Source organism: Triticum urartu, chromosome 2A (genome assembly GCF_056163025.1).
Source record: "Triticum urartu cultivar PI428250 chromosome 2A, HENAU_Tu73, whole genome shotgun sequence".
Taxonomy (NCBI): domain Eukaryota; kingdom Viridiplantae; phylum Streptophyta; class Magnoliopsida; order Poales; family Poaceae; genus Triticum; species Triticum urartu.
Window position 1 is genome coordinate 231,899,848 of NC_141874.1, and position 21,398 is coordinate 231,921,245.

At 52.4% G+C, this 21,398-nt stretch overlaps 1 protein-coding gene across 2 annotated transcripts in view; it reads left to right on the forward strand.

Moving 5' to 3' along the window:
- LOC147984670 (uncharacterized) overlaps positions 1-20,529 on the forward strand; it is a 37,158-nt gene extending 16,629 nt beyond the window's left edge. For both annotated transcript variants that reach the window (XM_087543683.1, XM_087543682.1), the window contains exons 3-4: positions 18,919-19,002; positions 20,244-20,529. In XM_087543683.1, the coding sequence (XP_087399809.1) occupies positions 18,919-19,002; positions 20,244-20,422 (263 nt within the window). In that variant the 3' untranslated portion in view covers positions 20,423-20,529. The remainder of the gene's footprint in view (positions 1-18,918; positions 19,003-20,243) is intronic.
- The last annotated feature ends 869 nt before the right edge of the window (positions 20,530-21,398 follow it).

Genomic DNA, 21,398 nt, shown 5'->3' on the forward strand with positions numbered 1-21,398 from the left:
GAGCCTATTGCATGCCGAGGATCTTGTAGAAGGCGGTGTCGCCGTCGTCGTCATCGTCTTGCACGCCGACGCCGTCCTTGCTGCAGCTCTGTCCTGGGTCGCCCTGGTGGACGGGGTTGGCTGGCGGCGGCGCCTCCTCGTCGCTGTCCTCAAGGACGAAGACGCCGCCCTCGTCGCGGCCGTGGTGATGAGCGGCGATCTCCTCGAGGGCGTGGCGCTGGCGCTCCATCTCCTCCCAGACATAGTCATCTCGCGCCCATTTGAGGCCCCTCTCGAGGTCGACGTCCATGTTGACGTGCTCCTTCTTCATGATGACAGGCGGCTTTACCGGCTCCTTCGGCCTGACGAGGCGAAGATGGCCACGGGGAGGAGGGGAAGGCTGGTGGCGCCCCTCGTTTATGATGAGGCCCCCGCTGCGGCTGCGCTGATGATGACCCACAAGTATAGGGGATCAATCGTAGTCCTTTCCATAAGTAAGAGTGTCGAACCCAACGAGGAGCAGTAGGAAATGACAAGTGGTTTTCAGCAAGGTATTCTCTGCAAACACTAAAATTATAAGTAACGAGTAGATTGATAGCAAGATAATTTGTAACGAGCAAGTAACAATAGTAGTAACAAAAGTGCAGCAAGGTAGCCCAATCTTTTTGAGGCAAAGTACAGGCCAAAACGGTCTCCTATGATAAGCAAAGCATTCTTGAGGGTACACGGGAATTTCATCTAGTCACTTTCATCATGTTGGTTTGGTTTGTGTTTGCTACTTTGATAATTTGATATGTGGGTGGACCGGTGCTTAGGTGATGTTCTTACTTGAACAAGCCTCCTACTTATGATTAACTGTAATGCCCCAAGACCGGAGCTTCAGATACCTTCCTTGGGTTCCGAGTTTCGTTGGTGTTTTGTTTGGTTCGTTGCATTCATCATTGCATCATGTGCATTGCATCATGTCATCATGCAACCCGTTTTAAAAACTCCACTAAATTAAATGGCATGGATCTCCGATTCCATTTAAATCGAGGGCATTACAAGTTGGTATCAGAGCCTTCCCCGACCTTAGGAGCCCCATTATTTGATCGAATTAGCAGACGAGTTGAGTCTAGAAAATGTTTTGAGTCATTTAGGAATTATATATCGGAGAGTTTAGGAATTCTTTTTACTCCCCAGTCCCTTCATCGCTCTGGTAAGGCATCCTGGCGTAGAGTTTTGACTCTTCTCTTCTCAAATTTCACTAAAAGAAATTTAGGATCACGCGGGTATCTTGGAATCGTTCCGATGGTTTTGTGACGAGAACATTGTTCTTGGTGCCTCCTGACATTTAGGGGTTGTGGCAGTGTCCCGGGGAGTTGAGCTCCGAGGTTTTGTCGTCACAATTTTATCGTTGCAGTTCTGGAATACCTGAGTTTAGTTTCGCCGACATCGAAAATCTCTTTTATGCAGTTGTTGGTGAGATAACCTCTACGCCACCCAGGGGCGGGAGTTCGGGAGTATTGCCATAACTTGTATAACGGATGCTTTTCGAAGGTTGAGGTAGATGATTTCCGAAGGTTTCTTGGTTATGTGTTGAAGGATGGATACAGCTGGATGTAGGATTTGTTAGTTTTGGGTGAGATATTATGCTTCCCCTGTATCCCCAACACCTGATTGCATAACCGGAAAGTTTCGGGAGTTTATAAGTGGGAATTCAATTAGCTCTTAGGATATCTTTTCGACAGATGTATGATATGAAATTGGGGTTCGACGTCTAGTGGTCCGCCTATCCACGGTTGGTTTTACAGTGGTCTCGTTGTGTCTTAAACAGTCCTTGGCTATGCTGACTCGGGGACGCTTCGTATGTCATGTGCACTGCCTTGTACATGATGGTACTGTACGATCGAGCCCGTGTAGGCCCCACCACGAAAACTTCGGACGAAATCTCTATTATATGTTTGTTCCGGCTTATTCTGCAAGCCAATCCTTTGTTTTGTTTTGAGTTGTGGTATTCGAGTTGCTTCGATGTCAAGTGTTGATTCCATACCTTCCCCAGATGGTGTTCTCATACTCCGATGTGGATACTAATCCTTCTCGATCATCGAGATTGTCTTGCCAATCCTTTTCAACCGGTGTGCTTCTCTTCAAGCGGATCCGTCCATTTTCAACATCCGCAAAGATCAAATCTCAGTTTTTCATCAACGTTGTTTGTTCCATCCATTCCCTAGTTGTCTTTGTTTTTCCCACCCTCCCACCCTTGTTTTTCTATAAGGACTAAGATGTCTTAATCAAGTATCCTTTTATTCATATGAAGTCTCTCTATTCTTTTTCGTCAATGTTCGTATCCGGTGATTCTCATGAAGATGCTAACGGAGCTTCTAGTTCATCATTCTTCGTTCTCTTTTATCCGATGAATTCAATTCAAGCTTTGCCAATTATATCATTTCCTCATTGCAAATACCTTCTCATGTCGGTGCACCTCATATTCAGTCATTTCTCGCTATTCAATTGTTCCGGAATGTTCAAGATATCTCGAAGATTCGTGTTTCCACTCTACATTCGTTCAAGCTCTTTCGAGGATGTTATCTCATTCAAGCCATTTAATTCAACCGGTCCAACCTCTATTTTAAATCGTTCTACGATGTTTCTTTTGAGTGGGCCCTCACCCACAGGTCTTTTCCCAGGATCTTACCTGACTCTTCTTATTTTACCGGAGCTATCCTAAATTCTTTTCGAAGTTTGACGTAAGAATGAATTATCATAAGTCTTATGTTTTCTCCAAGATCTGTCAAATTCTTTTCATTGTTGGCTCAACCTATTCATTTTGATTCTTCCGGAGTGCATAAATGAGTCATGATGGTATTTCTCATCGTCATTCTCTGCATTTGAAGACCGAAGAAGACTTTTCTCTCAATCTTGCTCCATTCTCTTCAAGATTCGTGGTTCTAGCTCAAGGCCATCTTTTCATAATTGTTTTGATTTTGAGAATTCTGTTCACCTATCTGGAGCCCACCATCTAAGATTTATTCATTCCAGCTTTCAGCTCTCATACTCTAAATCTTACCGGTGCTTCATTCAAGTGGTCTCTAATCGGCTCGTGATCTCTTCGTTCTCATGTATCTAAATCCTCTCAAGCATCTTCGTTCATTTTATAATTCTTCCCAGCGATTTGTGCCTTTTTCCAATTCCATTTTCAAATTCTTACTGGTGATTCACCCCTTTTACTTCGTTCGTTTTCAATTCTTACCGGTGGCTCGTTCAAGAGTTCTCTTCCTTGGTTATCATATCAATTCATTCGTTGTTTCGGTTCCACCGGAATTTTTGTAGACCATCTCAAGTTTGCACTATATCTCTCTTAATATTTCTACGAGGATAAGTAGTATGCCAAATCCGTTGCTTGTCAGCAATTAAATTGTTGAAGGATACGCATAACATAATTCTTATTCTTGTTCCATCCAAGTGATTAATTCCTTTTTTCGGAGTGGTTCATCACATCATATTCCTAGTTCGAGATGCCTTGTCTTTTCTTTCCCGGAGTTCCAAGCTCTAATTATCACAGAGATCCATCTAAAACATTACAAGGTTTCACCTTGTGTTTTCAACTTCTATTTCCTTTTGTTTGATCATCCTTTTGTTACCGGAGTTCTTCATGAAGGTTCTACATGATGGTTCATCAAGGATTTAATTCCTTCTCGAAGTGTTCATCGAGATTCTTTTCTAAGGAGCTCAAGCATTCTTCATCTTGCAATCCGAAGTGCAATTCGTTCTACCTTATCTTTTGAGGTGGTGTTATGCCATTTTGAAGGCTCCCTTCTTGTTTCATGATTCAAAAGTCGGCCGAAATGACATATTGTAAACCCATCATTTTCAATTCGTTCATGAGATCCATTACAACCCTTGAGTCTCTTCATTGCAGTTATCTTGGGTTATAATTCACCGAAGCTTTCTCTAAGGATTGTTGCTATTTATGGTGCTTATAAAGGACCCAGGTTCTTCTTTATCCTCCCGGTGAAGTATTTTATCGTCTCCTTATTCATACCAATCCAATTCTTTTTCCCGTGAGTGGCAGGTTGTCACCTCATAATTTGAGATGTATTCCATAAGACCATATCAAGCGTATTCTTTTCGTTGTTGGTGTTCCAACAACTCCGCTCGACCCGTCTCCTAAGGATGCCTTCTCAAGCTCTTTTGTGGCATAAGATGGCATTTTCTTCTCCATTCTTTTATTTCAATTACCTATCTTCTATTCTTTTGTTCCGGAGGCATTGCGACGTTGTTCTTTTCACCCGTCATCTCGTTTTGTCAAGATCATGTTCAATTTCTTCCATTTACAGTCGAAGTGCTGTCCAAATTATATCAGTCTTATCCCTTCTCTATCTTGTTTAACCGGAGTGTCGTGTCCTCTGATCAAGTTCTTTTCATCGTATCAAGTCTGGCATAACTTCTCAACCGGAGTGCTGCTCGAAGTTGTTCTTCCTTGTCCCTCTTTTCTAACGGAGTGTTTTCAACTTCGTTCATCGCCGTTGTATTCTTTTCTCGAAATGGCTTAACCTTTTCAAGGTTCATGGTTTCACTCATTTGTCAAAGAAGCAACTTAGTTTTACCTCTTCTTTTTCTCTTCCGTTTTCCCTCCGGTGCCATTCTAGATCTCGAGACGAGATCCTCTCGTAGTGGTGGAGTGTCGTAACGCCCCAAGACCGGAGCTTCATATACCTTCCTTGGGTTCTGAGTTTCGTTGGTGTTTTGTTTGGTTCGTTGCATTCATCATTGCATCATGTGCATTGCATCATGTCATCATGCAACCCGTTTTAAAAACTCCACTAAATTAAATGGCATGGATCTCCGATTCCATTTAAATCGAGGGCGTTACATTAACCCCCTCACAAGCATCCGCAACTACAAGAAAAGTATTAAGAATAAATTATAACCATAGCATTAAACTTTTGGATCCAATCGGTCCCTTATGAAATAGCGCATAAACTAGGGTTTAAGCTTTTGGCACTCTCGCAACCCAACATCTAATAACTTCTCCACAATGCATTCTCTTAGGCCCAAATATGGTGAAGTGTCATGTAGTCTACGTTCACATGACACCACTAAGGGAATCACAACATACATACCATCAAAATATCGAACACATATAAAATTCACATGATTACTTGCAACAAGATTTCTCCCGTGACCTCAAGAACAAAAGTAATTACTCACAAATGATAATCATGCTCATGATCAGAGGGGTATTAACTAGCATAATGGATCTGAACATATAATCTTCCATGAAATAAACCATATAGTGATCAACTACAAGATGTAATCAACACTACTAGTCACTCACAAGTACCAATCTATAGTTCCAGTACAAAGATTGAACACAAGAGATGAACTAGGGTTTGAGAGGAGATGGTGGTGTTGAAGATGTTGATGGATATTTCCCTCCCCAAGATGGGAGAGTTGTTGGTGAAGATGATGATGATGATTTCCCCCTCCGAGAGGGAAGTTCCCCCGGCGGAATCGAGACGGTGGCGCTCGTCCCGAAAGTCCTCCCCTTATTTTTTTAGGTAAAAATGACTTATATACTAGAAGATGGGCACCGAAGGTGGGCTGGGCTGAGCACAACCCACCAAGGCACGGCCTGGTGTCTTGTGCTCACTAGGTGGCCCCCCTCCGGTAGTTATTTGCTCTAGTATTTTTCATATATTCCATAAAAATTCCTCGTGAATCTTCAGCTCATTTGGAGTTGTGCAGAATAGGTAGCCTGACGTAGCTTTTTCAGGTCCAGATTTCCAGCCGCCGGAATTCTACCTCTTTGTGTGAACCTTGCATATTATGAGAGAAAAGGCATTAGAATTACTCCAAAAAGCATTATTATGCATAAAAGCATTATAAATAACAGTAGTTAAACATGATGCAAAATGGATATATCAGCCGACGCTCCGGCGTCTCCAGGGGCTCGGCCTTGATGGTGGCGAGCAGCACCGTGTCGGAGGAGCGGGATGAGGAGGAGGAGGCGTCCGCCATGCGCCTCGGCGGCCAAGAGTTGTCGCTCTGGAGGGAGAACGTGGGCGCTGAGTACTCGAACGGCGGCTCATTGCCGCCGAGGACGGCGTGGAGCATGCGCCCGGGGACACCCCAACAGAGGCAGCGGTCATCGGTGTTATGGCGCCCCCTTGGCGCCGGCGCGTTATTGGTAGAGGCGAGTTGCTCCTCGTGGCGGCGCTGGAAGTACGTCGTCCACAAAACGTGGTTGTCGGTGGTGTACTTTGGAAGGTCCGCACCTCCTCCGTCAGGGACGCCCGAATGTACACAATCTCCCTGCGGCGTTCGGCGTCGGTTGGAGGTAGGGGGCGGGGACACCTCCGGTGCTGAGCCTCCATGATCCCGGCATGCCCATGTCCGGCGCTGCCGGGTAGTTCGCCTCGTGGAGGAGGCGCGCCTCCCACTCATGAAGGTGGTGGCGGCCAAAGCCGTTGGCCGTCGCCCCGTCACCGGGGAATCGCTCGGTCATCAGTGGCTTGAGATGGGGAGAGAGAGCGGCGAAGGATAGAGGGGCACCGGCGGCGAGAGAGAGAGAGGTGGCGAGGGAGTGTCCGGCCAGCGGCGAGGGAGAGTGGCTTTTATAGCGGCGGGTGGGTGGCGAGCGGGCGACAGCCGTGTGGACGCATGGCAAGAGGGGGTGGGACGCACGGCGGCACGCCTTCACTGCGTTACCCATGAGGAATCAATAGAAGGCTGGCCGATGGCAGCCTTCGCATTGATTCCAGCGGGAAACCGAGGCGATGAGGACGACGAAGGTGCCCAATCGCTGACTCAGTGGGTCCACATGTTTTCGAGCAAAATTCATTTCCCTCGGCGCCCCCAGGTGCCCCCTAGCGCGTCGGGTTTAGCCTGGGTCTACCGGCGCCAATTTCGCCCGTAACGGGCGAAAATTGGGCTCCTGGGAGCGCGACTGGGCTGATTTTTTTGAGTCGTCGATAAAAAAAGGGGCCTGGGGGCCTATTGGGGGGCGAGTGGAGATGCTCTTAGCTAAACGAGCTGCCCAAGATTGCACATCTGAACCTCACCTTACTTTAAAATAATTAAAGTAATGACCAATGGAGTGGCGTTAGACAAGGAGGTGAGGATAACCTTGGAGTACATAATTGCTTTTGACCTGATTGACCGAGTGAGATAGCAAGAACAAAAGAAATTAGGAAGATGTTTCTGCTTCTTAGGAATGTCATGAAAGGTGTCAAATACATAACGCCTCTGTGGATAATTCTGTAGATGACATGAAATTGGCAAAGGTTTCCATTTATTCCTAGAAGGATTTGACAAGGCCGCACCATCATGCCCACCTGTGGTATTAGAAGCCCCCCCCCCCCCCCCCGCATCACCTCCTCTGGCAACTCGAGGGCAACCCTACCGCGCGCACCGCCGGCACCTACCCCCATCCCCCTCCCCTGCTTCGCCGCTGTTGGAGGGGACGCGGGCTAAGCCGCGCGTGCCCCGGGAATGGTGGCGGCGGGGCTCTCGCGGCTGGCGTCCACACGGATCCGGGGTGGATGCCTCTCATCACGGTGGATCAGGTGGACAGCAGGCGTCGAATCCAGGCTGACTGCCTCTCATCGCGGTGGCTCGGGTGGATAGCGGCGCCTGTGGCCGCATCGCGCGGCCAAGACTGCTTCATGGTGGGCCCTGTCGGTGGATCTGGGTGGCCCTGCGGCGAGCTGATGGCGTCGGGCACGTGGTGCCAGCCTCCCGTGCTGATGCGCCACCGTCTTCGGATAAGAGGGTGTACAAGGGGAGGTCCAATCTTCACGGAGTAGGATTGACAATGGATGGGGATAACTAGCTGCAAGCAGCCGAAAAACAAAAAATAAGAGACTATGACCCGACGAGGAGGATGCTCACCGAAGCCTGCAATCCAAACATTCACCGATCCACAACCCGCAATACTACCCCACACAACCACGCTCAAGTCGTGGAGCACGGGATAGGTTCATACGCAAGGTGTTGGGGATATTACTACTGGATGTAAACCGGCCAGGAGTAGCCGGATTAACTCTATGAAGATTAGAAGCCCATGAAGACGTAAGGATGGTGGCGCTTTATGAAGGCCCAAGGCCCAAAGGCGGGTTAAGGCCTATAGATATAAATCGACTTTCTCATGTAACTTGTATTGTAAGATAGGAAGGATAGAGACCGAGCCGGACACGTTTATGATCCGGCCTCGGGACTCTGTAAACCGGCGGGCGTCAACCTGTGTATATAAAGGGACGACCCGACAGTGGTTTAGGGACAACACACAACAACTCGAGAGCCAGGCAAAGCGGATTCGCTCCCTAGTCATCGAAACCCTAGCAATACCAACACAACTATACGTAGGCTTTTACCTTCATCGAAGGGGCCGAACTAGTATAAAAACTCTCGTGTCCCTTGTCCGGTTTAACCCCTTTAAGCTAACCCGTAGCGATGGCTCCACGACTAAGTCCTTTCACGAGGATATCTGCCATGACAAAACCACGACAGTTGGCGCCCACCGTGGGGCTATCGCACGATGGTTTTGAGGTCTTGAAGGGCAGCTTTGAAGGACTCAAGGGATATGCTGTGGGCCGGATGACTAAGAGTCATCGCGGCAAGCTCTACATCGACGACGCAGGATGGGGTCCCGAGGCCAGTTCAATTGAATACGGGAACCGGGTCCCCTTTGGCGGGATCACGTCTTCATCGACAAGATCAGCGTACTGGGCCCTGAGCCGGACACCTGCACCGACATCATTGAGACGGCTCAGCGTGCAAGCCCTGCCCAGGTTCAGCCCGCAGCAAGGCATGTTTCCGTAGGTGTCATCCATGGAGCGGAGTATGAGGACAGACCGGCATCTGATGGGGAAGCCGTTGTCTGTTCTGATGACGAGTCTTCAACCAGAGAGATCGAGTCGCTGTATCAACTGCAGGACAGCCGGGTTAGTGGAGGTTCCGATGGCAATAGTATTCCGGACCCCCTCGATCTGGCAAGCCGGGTCGCGGTCTTCATGGCCGGTACACAACCAGCGCAAAACTCTTCTACCGCCGTGGCAATGCTCTCCGGTTCAGCAACAACAACGCCAGCAAGAGCAGGGGGCTCTGCGCCGCCTCCGGCTCAGGTTCTGCCTGATTTGTTCGACGCCTTGGCAACATTGCTGGCAGCAGAAGTGGATGCAGCAACCCGAGATCAGCATAATGCGGAGATTGCAAAGGTGAAAGATCAGATAACTCAGGCTAAAGCGGACCTGGCAGCAGAGAATGCCAGGATGGCTACAGAACGGGCCGAGTTGGAAGCTCAGGCCTACCGGCTTAGGCTGGATCAGAGTGCCTCAGACGATATCATGAGGAGGAGATACCGATCGCACCTCCCGCCGGGCTATGAACCAAGAAATCTCTTCAACACGCCAGGGGCAGGAACCAGTAACCATTCGGTGGTAAACCGGACTGAGGCACCAGTAACAGGAGCGCCGATTTAGCCGTGCACGATGAAACCGCCTCGTCAGAACAACATTGTGCTGCAGTATGTTCCGATGCCCCCGGGGCATTACTCCAACCCGTTGGATAAAATTGTGGCCGCCGCTTCATGATTGGCACCCCTCCCAATTGACGGCGAGTCACCAGTGCCAATTGAGGCACGACGGGCCAGAGAGCTCCTTGGAACAGCTTTAAACCAGCAACAGGCTTATTCGCCTAGTCGCGAGAGGATTCATTCCACCCCCCCCCCCCCCGTCTGAGTCGGAGCTACAACAGGCATGTTGAGGATGAACCGGTCGTGTCAAGCAGTGCACGTCACCGTAACTCGCCGCGAGGGCATAACCCGGCAGGTGGTGGTGCTAATGCGCAGGATGTGGTGGATCATGGTCGTGCATGTCGAGAAGTCGAGTTAGCAGCGCAGCATGCAGCTCGTCGGCTTACTCCGGTTCGTCCTATCACTTCAGTGGAGCCAGGTGTGGTCTTCAGTTCTTTAGGGGTGCCGTGTCTCACCCCTGCTTTGCGTAATGTACGACTGCCCAAGGATTTTAAAGGCCCTCGTAAAGTGCCCAATTACACTGCCAATTTACCCCCTGAGTCATGGGTTGAGAGTTATGAGATGGCGATGGAGATGCTGGATGTGGATGAAGAGGTGTGTGCTAAGTACTTCACCATCTCGTACTTGGTTAAAGAGCTTGCCGGCTAACTCCGTCGGGTCATGGGCTGAGTTAAAACACCGGTTTATCCAGAATTTTAAGGATACTTGTAAGCAGCCTATGTCGATTATGGACCTGGCCGCCTGTGTTCAAGAGGATGGGGAGTCTACAACCATTGGAAGACTGCTGCCCGCGCCAAGGGTGGCGCGATCGACCTCGCGAGGATCGCTGGCAAGACCCGCCTCGCGAGGGAGACTGGAGGGATCAGCCTCGTGAGGATCGCCCGCAAGGCAATGCAGGCCTCCCTCCGCTGCCACCGCTGCCAAGGAGAAACGAGGACCGCCATCAGGACGAGGGGGCTGGGGGCTTCCAGGAGCCGTGCGTGATCGTCTGCATCCTGGGCGGGGCTCAAGCCCCAGCCTCTCAACGCATCTTCAAGCAGTTTGCCCGCGAAGTGAATACAGTCCTCCCCAAGCTCGAAGCCACGCGCCCTCTCAGGTGGTCGGCGTGCGCCATCACGTTCAGCTCAGCTGATCAGCTCAAGTGTGCGGCCACAGCCGGAGTCCTCCCGATGCTTTGTTCCCCAATCATCAGCAACGTGCTGGTCACCAGGACCCTCATCGATGGCGGGGCAGGGCTCAACGTCCTGTCTGTGGAAACATTCAACAATCTCCAAGTGCCCTACAACCAGCTTCAGCCAACCAAGCCTTTCTCCGGAGTCACCGACGGCTCCACGGTCCCGATTGGGCAGGTCCGCCTCCCTGTCACCTTCGGGGCATGCAACAACTACCGCACCAAGCTCATCGACTTCGACGTCGCTCACATTCGCCTGCCGTACAACGCCATCCTCGGGTACCCAGCGCTGGCCAAGTTCATGGTCGTAACTCACCACGGCTACAATGTCCTCAAGATGCCAAGAAGTGGCGGAGTCATCACGGTGCCCTGTGAAGAGAAGGACGCGGTGTGTTCCCTGGAACGAGCCTTTTAGGCCGCATCACTGGAAGACCCGGATCGCGGAAGCAGGAGGCTTCCCGAGGCCACCCCCAAGAAGAAGAAGACATCGTCCGGCTCAGCCCCTCAGGAGGCAGGCCCCTCAGGGCCCGCGCCTGCCCAGGGGAACCTCCTTCCATCGCATAGGAAAGCGCGCCCGGCGCCCTCCTCAGGCAGGGCTCGGGGGCTCTCCCCTGTAGGGCCACCGACCTGGCTAAGGTCACGAGGGAGGCGCTTGGGCACCACATGGAGGCGTGTTTCGAAGCACGTTTCCCTCAAGAAGGAGTAAGGCAAGGAGGGCCAGACCCTCAGGAGCTCGTCAGCAAGGCCATTCAGGAGCTACAGGAGTCAAGAGTCATGAGAGGCGGCCGCCGCCTACCAGCTGTGGCTCCCCATCCAGGCGAGGATGGCGGGCTGCGCGTCTGCATCGACATACCAGGGCTCAATCGAGTCGCCTCTCTGGAGCGCCTCTGGCCCTCGCGAGTGGGGCGCTGCGAAGGTCCACCCCACAGCTACGTTTGCATGCCTTACGGCTTGCCGAGCGCGGCTGCCACGTACCAGCGCCTCATGAGGGGCATCATGGAGGCTCAAGAGGCCAGGCGTTCCGCAGCCCTGGCGGAGATGGAGATGGTCCGCGAGGAGCCACCAGCGCCTCCGGAGCCTCCCGAGGCCCCTGGGCCTGGGGGCTCGTGAGGATCGGCTTCCGCAGCCCACCGAGTCTGCTACACCAACACTCCTTCGTCCTCAACATCATCAGGTGACATCTTTCAGGTTTCATTTCCAGCTGGGAGCGCCCCCAGGGCTGCATTATTCCCAGTCCGCGTGGGTCCGTCCCTGTGGCATGTATCCCTTTTATTTCATGTTGTTAGCTTACTTTGTTGGGGGCGCCCCTCGGGCTGCATCATCCCCAAGTCACTCGGGCCAGACCCACGGCACGTATCCCTTTTGCGTTTATTTCCGGCTATGCGTTCGACCCACCATGCTTGATTATTTGATGCCGGTCCACGGCACCTCTTCTTCTCCATGCCGACCACTTGCACATTAAAGGGGGGGTACCTGAGCATCGCGACTCAGGGCTCATACTGGCTCTCCAGCCCTCACCCTCTGGCCTTGTCCACGGCATCGCGACCTGGCATACCAGCGACGGCTGAGACCAGCTCGAGGGCCGGGACCCGAGGACGTAGAGTGCCGGCATCTAACCAAATTTGCAGGAACACATCACAAGATAAGGCCCAGTGCCAGGCGCAACCCGCCTAGAGGTAGGGCCCCGTGAGTCCCGCGCTGGCTCACGGGTGCCCAGATACACCTCGCCAGGCCCTACCGTGCCAGCCACGTGTCAGGGCAGGGCTGTACACGCCCCGGGGGCTCCTCCCGGAGGGGAGCCCCCTCCCACATACCAGTGGAAGCACCATGCTCCGCGCTAGCTGACGACACTGCCGAGGAGCGGCTATGCCCGTACACATACGGAAGCGCTATGCTCCGCGCTGGTGATAAACAACTGAGGGTGGCCCCCGGGCCGCATTAACCTCAGGGAGCCCAGAGCCTAGTGTCTAGCCTCATCGTAATGCCTCCCCTAGGGAGTGCCGCGCGAGGGGGCTTGGCACGGGGGCTGCGCCTGGGTCACGCCCAGACGCACGCCACCCAGCAAGCCCCCCCCTGGGGCCTGGTTCGTCGCGCGTCTCTCCCCGAGCGGAGCCAAGGTACGAAGGCCGTTTGAGCGTCAAGGGGGACTCCTGAGCATCGCGACTCAGGAGCCTAACTGGTCACGTAGCCCCTCACTCCTTAGTTCCGAAAGGCTAACGGCGGTTGAGGTATGCGCGGGGCCGGGCTCTACAGACGTAGAACGGTAGATCCACCCACATCTCACCTCCCTACTTGTTGTTCGTCGCCAAGGGGGACTCCTGAGCATCAAGACTCGGGAGCCTAACTTGTCACGTAGCCCCTCACTCCTTGGTCCCATCCTGGTTTCCAGTCGGGGCTAACGGCGGCTGAGGTATGCGCGGGGCCGGGCTCTCCCGGCGTAGAACATAAGCAAGTAGGAAGGAAAAGCGTAAATTTCAAGGAATTCAAAAGCAAATATTACAGTCCACACTGTTATCTCAATGCCAAACGCAAGTTTAAACGCCTCCCCTAGGCATGATACATGTGCAGGAATTGAAGGCAGGACAGGAGCCACAACGGAGTCACTTGTCGACGGCAGAGCAGCGCAGAGTGGGTTCGCCTCATGGAGCAGCAGGGTCGGCAGCGCCTCGCTTCGGCTTGGTGCTGATGGCCCGGAACTTCCCCAGCAGAGCCTCCGCGTGACCCTTCACGGCCTCGGCAGCGGCAGCGGCACGCTCGCCGCTTGCTGGCTCCAATAGGCTATCGAGGTCGACGCTGGGATCGCGAAGGTAGATGTGGGTGAGGACCCGCGTCAGCGCTGTAGAAGACAGGACACGCGCCTCGGCCTCGGCCATGGGGCCAAGGCCAAGGGCGACATCTTCAAGAGCGCGAACCAGGAAGGGAAGAAGCTTGGCGGGGCCGTCTTCAGCGCCAGCCAGCGGGCTCTCTAGGCCGCTGTCGTAAAGCGTCCTCAGCGAGGAGCGAGCCTTCGCCTCCATCTCTGCGAAGGCCACGCTGTCCTCGGCAAGAACCTGGGCCTTGTCGTCCAGCTCGACCTTCCTCGCCCCCAACTCCTGCTCCAGCGTGCCTAGGCGGTCACAACGCTTCCTGAGCTTGGCCTCCCGGTCCTTGACGGCCGCTTCGCGAGCCTTCACGCCTTCTTCCTGCTCTTGGCGAAGGCGGGCCTCTTTCGCGAGCTGGTCCCGCAGGCCTTGCAGCTCGTCCCTCCAGCACCTTGTAGCGACCATGGACATCGACCACCTCCCCCAGGGCTGCATCACAAGCAGCCTTCGCCTCAAGGACGGTCTGCCTCTCCTCATCGCAAGCCGTCGAGGCCTGGACCAGCGCCGCCCGAATCGAAGCGTCGGAGCGAATCCATCCTGAAGCCAGCTCCAAGCGCCCGGCCACCAAGCGAGGGTCGGCGCCAAGAAGATCCTGCCGCAGCCGGTCCAGCTCAACAGCAGCACGATCCAGAACGGCAGGAGGAGTCGGAGAGACAGCAGTCGGTGGAGTAGGAGGAGAAGGCGGCAGCGCGACCACAGCATCCTGAGGCGGAGCCTGCTGCGCCCCAACGGCTGTGGTGGCGGCAACAGGCAAAGGCACCTCGGGAGTCGCTTGGGCCATGGGGGCTGAGCTCGCCCTAGCCGGCTCAGCCAGGCCTCGCGAGGACGATCGGGCAGGAGAGGCCCGTGTGTCGCGGTCACCTTCCTTCGCGGGCAGAGGCGCTGCCCTAGATGGAACCTCAGGAGCTCCCTTCGGCTTCTTTGCTGCGGGCGCCAGCCTATCCAAGAGATGCGGACGTCAAGCCTCAGCAGTAGAACAAGAAATAAAGACAAGAATCAAGCGCTTACGGGTCGTCGCCAGTGAGCTCAGGCAGCCTCCGGCCAAATTTGAAGCCTGAAAGCCGGCTGGAAGGGTCAACCTCGGGAAGCTCGGGAGCGGAAGGCGCGTCTTCGGTCCGCCTCGGGACCGAGGCAGACCCGCGGGAAATCAGCCCGGTCCTGTCCTGCTTCGGGGTCAGGGGCAAGCTCCTGCCGCCCTGCTCCTCATCATCCTCGTCGTTATCGCTTGGAGAGAGGCGGAGAACGCGGGACCTGCGCTGGGGGAGGGGAGCCCTCGACTCTCCGTTAGTCGCCTCAGAGTCAGGCCCTTTTTCCCGCTCCCCTCCTTCCTCCTCTTCGCTGGAGTCGTCGGAGGACACGTCCATCGGTTCCTTGGGAGCCTCCGTGGGCACGGGCCCGTCCCCGTTGAAGACGAGCATGGACTCCACTACCTTCTCCCAGTCGTCGCGGAGGAACAAGGGCGTAGGAGCACCCTCCAACCTCGCCACATCGCCCCCGACCAGAGATTGGAGGACCGCAGCCGGATCTTCATAGGCCAAGGCCGCGGGGCTCGGATGGGGCCTCCACATCGGAAGTGAGTACTGCCGAAGCGGAGCCAGCCGGTGCTCCAGGAATTCCCTCAGCAGCGACGCCCCGGTCAGCTTCGCCGCCGCCATGTTGGCCGGCCTCAGATCCGCGTCCATCTTCTCCAACACCAGGTTCACGCGGGGGTCCGCGAGCTCCGGTCGACCCCAATCGTTGGAGCTCGTGGGTTGCTCCATGGGCAAGATCGGCCGAGGGTGGATGCGCCCAGCATCTGCCAAGACCCACTTGCTCCTGAAGCCCTCAATCCTTTTCCCGGGGTTCGAAATGGCAATGGTGCCACCGTACGCGACGAAGCTCGCGCACGCGGAAGCAGGACCGCGAGAGGTCCGGAGGTAGAAGTAGTGGCGCAGCAAGGCCACTGAGGGCTGCACCCCTACGTGAGCCTCGCAGTAATAGGCGAAGATTGCCAGGAGAAGTGCGGAGTTGGGGTGGAGATGCAGAGCCTGTAGCTTATAATGACGGAGGACAGAAAAGAAGAACTCGGAGAAGGGAGGCACCAGGCCAGCAGCAATGGCGCTTACAAAGAGCGGATAGAAGGTGCTCCCTTGGCCCTCAAGGGTGGCGGAGCCGGCCTTGAACACCTTTGCCCCGTCGATACCCTGCGCTGCCGCCATCTGGCGCAACCGGGCGAGGCTCGCCTCCGACACATTCGGCGAATCCAGGGCAGATGAGTACCAAGCTCCGGCCGGGGACTGACGAGGCGCCATGGCTTCCTAGGTCACACGGTCGAAGTAGATCTGGAAATTTTGGAGGAAGGAAGGAGAGGCGCAAGAAAGGGGATCTGAGCAGCAACCGGAGAAAGCAAAAAAAAGCAAAGCCTAGGCAGATGCCGCTTATTTATCAACACGCGCGGTTGCTGAGGCGCTCACGTCCAATCAACCGCCACGCGGCGCCCAAGGCCGCAGGCTGTTAGGGCCCGCGGTGCTTCGCCCTTGCCCTTTCGCCTCCCTGCACGGCCAAGTCCGGGTGCGCCTTGGGCCCGGGGGCTACTGTCGGCGTTCTGGGAACGGGGGTCCCCAGACTTGCCTGCCTGCGGCCTGCGGCGTGGCTCAAAGGGGGCCCAGCACGGCCCATCTTCATCGACACAGACCCAAGACCCTCGCGAGGGGCCAAGCCTCGCGGGGCGGATGACATGGAGCTTCCTCAGGCATGGCCTCATCAGGCTGGCTCGCGAGGAGGCGGAGAGATCAAGGCGGGGTACCTCACGAGGTGCCCGTGACGCAAGCCATGACGACCAAGGGTGCCAGGCGGGCGCCAGCCCGCGCAGTGTCCTCCTTTCCTCTTTGGTGCAAAGGGAGCAAGCGCAGGCGAGAGCATCAAGCAAAGACACCCGTTTCGGTGCAACGAGACCAAGACCAGCCCAGCGGCAGGGAGGAAGTCATTGTGGAGCCCAAGCCAGCGTCACCACCAGAGCCTTTGGCAGGAAAGGACCAACTTTAGTCAGGATAAGTGTACCAGATGTTCCCCTTCAAAATGGCCAATTGTTGGCGCCCTTCCCGCTCAATATTTGGGAAGAGGCCCAGGGCCTTTGCCTATAAATAGGACTAGCCACCCCCAGGGTAGGGGATCAGATGAGGGGAGATCGGATCAGATCAGAGCGAGAGGGAGAGAGATAGAGAATCTAGAAGCCCAGAGAGAAACAAGCTGGGATCGGATTGAGTAGCATCACACACAGAGAGAGAGAGAAGGGTGACTGAACTCCTCCTAGCAGTTCATCGCCCCAGCCAAGAACAGACCCTCGCGAGGCTGTTCTTCCTTGTATTGCTCATCATCATCAGCCCAAGAGGCAATCCACCACACCACAAACTAGAGTAGGGTATTACACCACAATGGTGGCTCGAACTAGTATAAACCCTGTGTCTCTTGTGCTGTTCTTTCCATAGCTTAGATCTTAGCGTGGCGGTGGGGTGCAGGTAGGTAGAAGGCGAAATCTCCGCGCGCACCCCAGTGTTCGAACCTCAAGGGTCTGCCGGAACCCGAAATCCGACACCCGCGGCCCGAGCCTGCCGCCGCCCGGATCGAGCGCCAGCCCCCGCGCCCGAGCCGCGGATCCGCCTGCCGACGCCGCCCCTCGCCGCCGGCTGCCGCCCGGCATTCTCCGCAGCCGTCCGCCGGTCTTCTCCGACAAACGCGCCGCCCGGAGCTCCCCGGCCACGCCGCCCGCTGCCGTCTTCTCTGGCCACCGCAGCTCCCCCGCGCCGACGAGCGTTCCGGCCATCTCCCTCCTCCCTGGCGAAGCCTCCGGCGAGCTTCCCCGGCCAACCTCGCGGACCGTGCCCGAGTTGCCAGATCCAGATCCGAAAATTAGGGTTGACCCCGTTTTCTACCTAAGTCCCTAATATTTTCTGGCATGTTCATCGCATCATAACTTTGCATCTGTAGCTCCGTTTTGGGCGTGTAGCATTTCAAATTGTTCGTCTGTATGTGCTCTTCATTTCATTCCATTGCACCATGTTCATTTGAGTTCATCTTGATGCCCTAAATTCTGTTGCAAGAGTGCTATATAATGTTAGTTTCTGTTTCTTATCAGATTATGGACATTTGTCATTTTTGCCATGTTTAATGTGTGCCTCCTATGAACTTGAGCCCTACATGTGTTTTGGGTTATGACATGCCATATTTACAGGGGTGTATGCCATGTATTTGTGTGAGCAATGTGGTGACTAGCACAATCATGCAAAATAGCTCTCGTGATGTTGCTGATTTCAGGGACTTAGAATTCTTCAGTCATTTCCCTGATGTTATTTTTATGCCATGTATTCATGTTGCTACAGAGTGATCCATGCCTCTTTTGAGCATGTTCAGTAAGGATGATTTTGAGATATTGTTAAGTTCTATCCATCCATGTCTTTGTTTGCAATTATGGAGTACCCTAGAATGACTCAATCTTGCTCCACTTTTGCTATAAAATGTTCCTGGCAGATTGTTTACGTGTTAATCAATTTTGCCGAGGTTGTTGTAGTTGTTCCATGCATGCTATGAGTTGGTTCTTGCCATGGTTAGCTTATTGATCATGTCTTCTTGCTGGGTGTATGCTTAGTTTGTCATGCAATGCCTTGTGGTGAGTGCATCGAGCTCGCAAACATGCCTACGTAACTCTGTTTTTGCCATGTCCAGTTTTCTGCCAAGTCTGAATCTGGTAACGAAACTTGCTATGTTTACATGGTTGCCATCATATCTTCTGATCCTTTTTGGCTTATGGTCAGTAAGGGACTTTTGTTATATGCTTTGAGTAGCTCCATGCCATGCATTGCTTTTCCATGATATGTTCCTGTAGCATGTTGTTATCTTGATCTAAACATTGCTTCCTGATGTTAAATCCTGACATGTTATTTTCACAAAGTCTGTGAACCTGATATCTTTTGCACTTTTTCCATGCTTGGTTGAGCCTTCTATTTTGTGATTTAGCCGTAGCTCAGTGTTCATCTTTTGTCAAGCATCTCGAGAGGATCACTACCATGTGCTTTGTTGCTATGTTAGAGTGCAGTAGCTTATTTTTCTTGATGCATTTAGATGGCATCATGATGTTAATTGCAGATTGGTGCCATTATTGTTTTGCTTGCCATTTGCAAACCGTGCATCCGATTCCGGTGATCTTTATATCGATTTCGACCGAAATCAACTCATCTTTCCAGCAGCACTCTTGGTTTGCCAAGTTGAGGCCTGGTTCAATCTTTCATTTCCGAAGCACGCATATGCATTGCATATTACTTCCCGCATATCATGCCATGTTTTGCATCATGTTGCTTGCGCATTGCACCGTGGTTGATCGTGGTTCCCTTTGCTTGTGTTCTTGCTTTGGGTAGAGCCGGGAGACGAGTACGTGACTGAGGAACCCGTTGAGTACGCTTACGAGGATCAAGCTTACGTCAACTCGGAGAACTTTGCAGGTAAGATGAACATTCCCTCGAAATCACTTCTATCTTTGCTTGCTAGTTGCTCGCTCTATTGCTATGCCTATGCTACGATACCTACCACATGCTTGATCATGCCTCCCATATTTCCATGTCAAACCTCTAACCCACCTTGTCCTAGCAGACCGTTGTTTGGCTATGTTACCGCTTTACTCAGCCCTTCTTATAGCGTTGCTAGTTGCAGGTGAAGATTGGAGTTTGTTCCTTGTTGGAACATGATTATTGTTGGGATATCATTATTACATATTGTTTACTTTAATGCACCTATATACTTGGTAAAGGGTGGAAGGCTCGGCCTTATGCTTGGTGTTTTGTTCCACTCTTGCCGCCCTAGTTTCCGTCATACCGGTGTTATGTTCCTTGATTTTGCGTTCCTTACGCGGTTGGGTTATAATGGGAACCCCTTGACAGTTCGCCTTGAATAAAACTCCTCCAGCAAGGCCCAACCTTGGTTTTACCATTTGCCACCTAGCCTTTTTCCCTTGGGTTTCGCGGACTCAAGGGTCATCTTTATTTTAAACCCCCGGGCCAGTGCTCCTCTGAGTGTTGGTCCAAAATAGAGCCACTTGCAGCGCCACCTTGGGGAAACTTGAGGGTTGGTTTTAGTTGTACGTAGTGTTCATCCGGTGTGCCCTGAGAACGAGATATGTGCAGCTCCTATCAGGATTTGTCGGCACATTCGGGTGGCTTTGCTGGTTTAGTTTTACCATTGTCGAGATGTCTTGTAACCGGGATTCCGAGTCTGATCGGGCCGTCTTGGGAGAAGGAATATCCTTCATTGACCGTGAGAGCTTGTGATGGGCTAAATTGGGACACCCCATCAGGGATTTGAACTTTCGAAAGCCGTGCCCGCGGTTATGGGCAGATGGGAATTTGTTAATGTCTGGTTGTAGAAAACCTGAAATTAAACTTAAATAAAATGAATCAACAGTGTGTGTAGCCGTGATGGTCTCTTTTTGGCGGAGTCCGGGAAGAGAACATGGTCTCGGGTTATGCTTGAACGTAAGTATTTCTAGGATCACTTCTTGATCATAGATTCTCGAACTTGCTTTGCCTTCTCTTCTCGCTCTCATTTGCGTATGTTAGCCACCATATATGCTAGTGCTTGCTGCAGCTCCACCTCATACCTTTTACCTACCCATGAGCTTAAATAGTCCTGATCGCGAGGGTGTGAGATTGCTGAGTCCCCGTGACTCACAGATTACTTCCAAAACCAGATGCAGGTGCCGATGATACCGTTCCAGGGGATGCGACTGAACTCAAGTGGGAGTTTGATGAGGACTCAGGACGATACTACGTTTCCTTTCCAGACGATCAGTGGTGGAGCCCAGTTGGGGCGATCGGGATCTTATGCATTTGGGGTTGTCTTTATTTTGGTTCCGTAGTCGGACCTTGATTGTATCTAGATGATTGTAATGCTATATTTATGTTTCGTGTGAAGTGGTGATTGTAAGCCAACTCTGTACCTCTTTCTTATTCAGTACATGGGATGTGTAAAGATTACCCCTCTTGCGACATTGCCTACAATGCGGTTATGCCGCTAAGTCGTGCTCCGACACATGGGAGATATAGCCGCATCATGGGTGTTACATCTTGGTTCTTCGGTCTCTAGCTTAAGATGGTGCTTCAATCTTGATCTTGTGCATGTGCACAGTTGGTCAACAGACCCAGGGTTTGTTGCACCGACAGTTTGGCCTTCTTCGATATTGCACCTGAGTTCAACCAACAACAAAGGAGATGAAAGTGCAGCCATGTATTCAAGATTATAGTATAAACTTAAGTTAGCATTCACCTGGCAATATGTTTGTTTGACATGAAATATTATGACTTCTCCTTTGATGACCAAGTATATATAAATGTCCTCATCATCATCCCCCTCTTGATAAGGAGTCATCCTCAACTCTAAGGGTTGAATGGTTTTCATGTCCTCGTCATCCTCCTTCTCTTGAAAAGGAGTCATCCTCGACTCTAGCCAGTCATCACACAAAAGAAAATTGGCCAGTACAAAGAAACAATGAAAATATTTTATCAAATGCATAAGTTTAGCTTTCACCTTTGCAAACTTTGAATGCTTTGTTCGACTCAGCAATTCCTTCCAACTAACATTTCCATGGAGTACAAACTTGTAATCAGGCACATCCATGTTCATATAATCCTCCCTCTCTTGAAGAAAAGTCGCCCTCGACTTCCTTCGGTCTTGAAAATAATAGAACGAGGACAATACAAAATATTTTGGCAAAGTAAGAGTTGAATATTAATGTGAAAGTTTCTGTTTTGTTGGCTCTTTTATACTCTCTACAAGATTAACAAAATGGTGTTGCTGCATTGATGATATATCAAACATCTTGTCTCTTATTTCATCGCGCCAATGC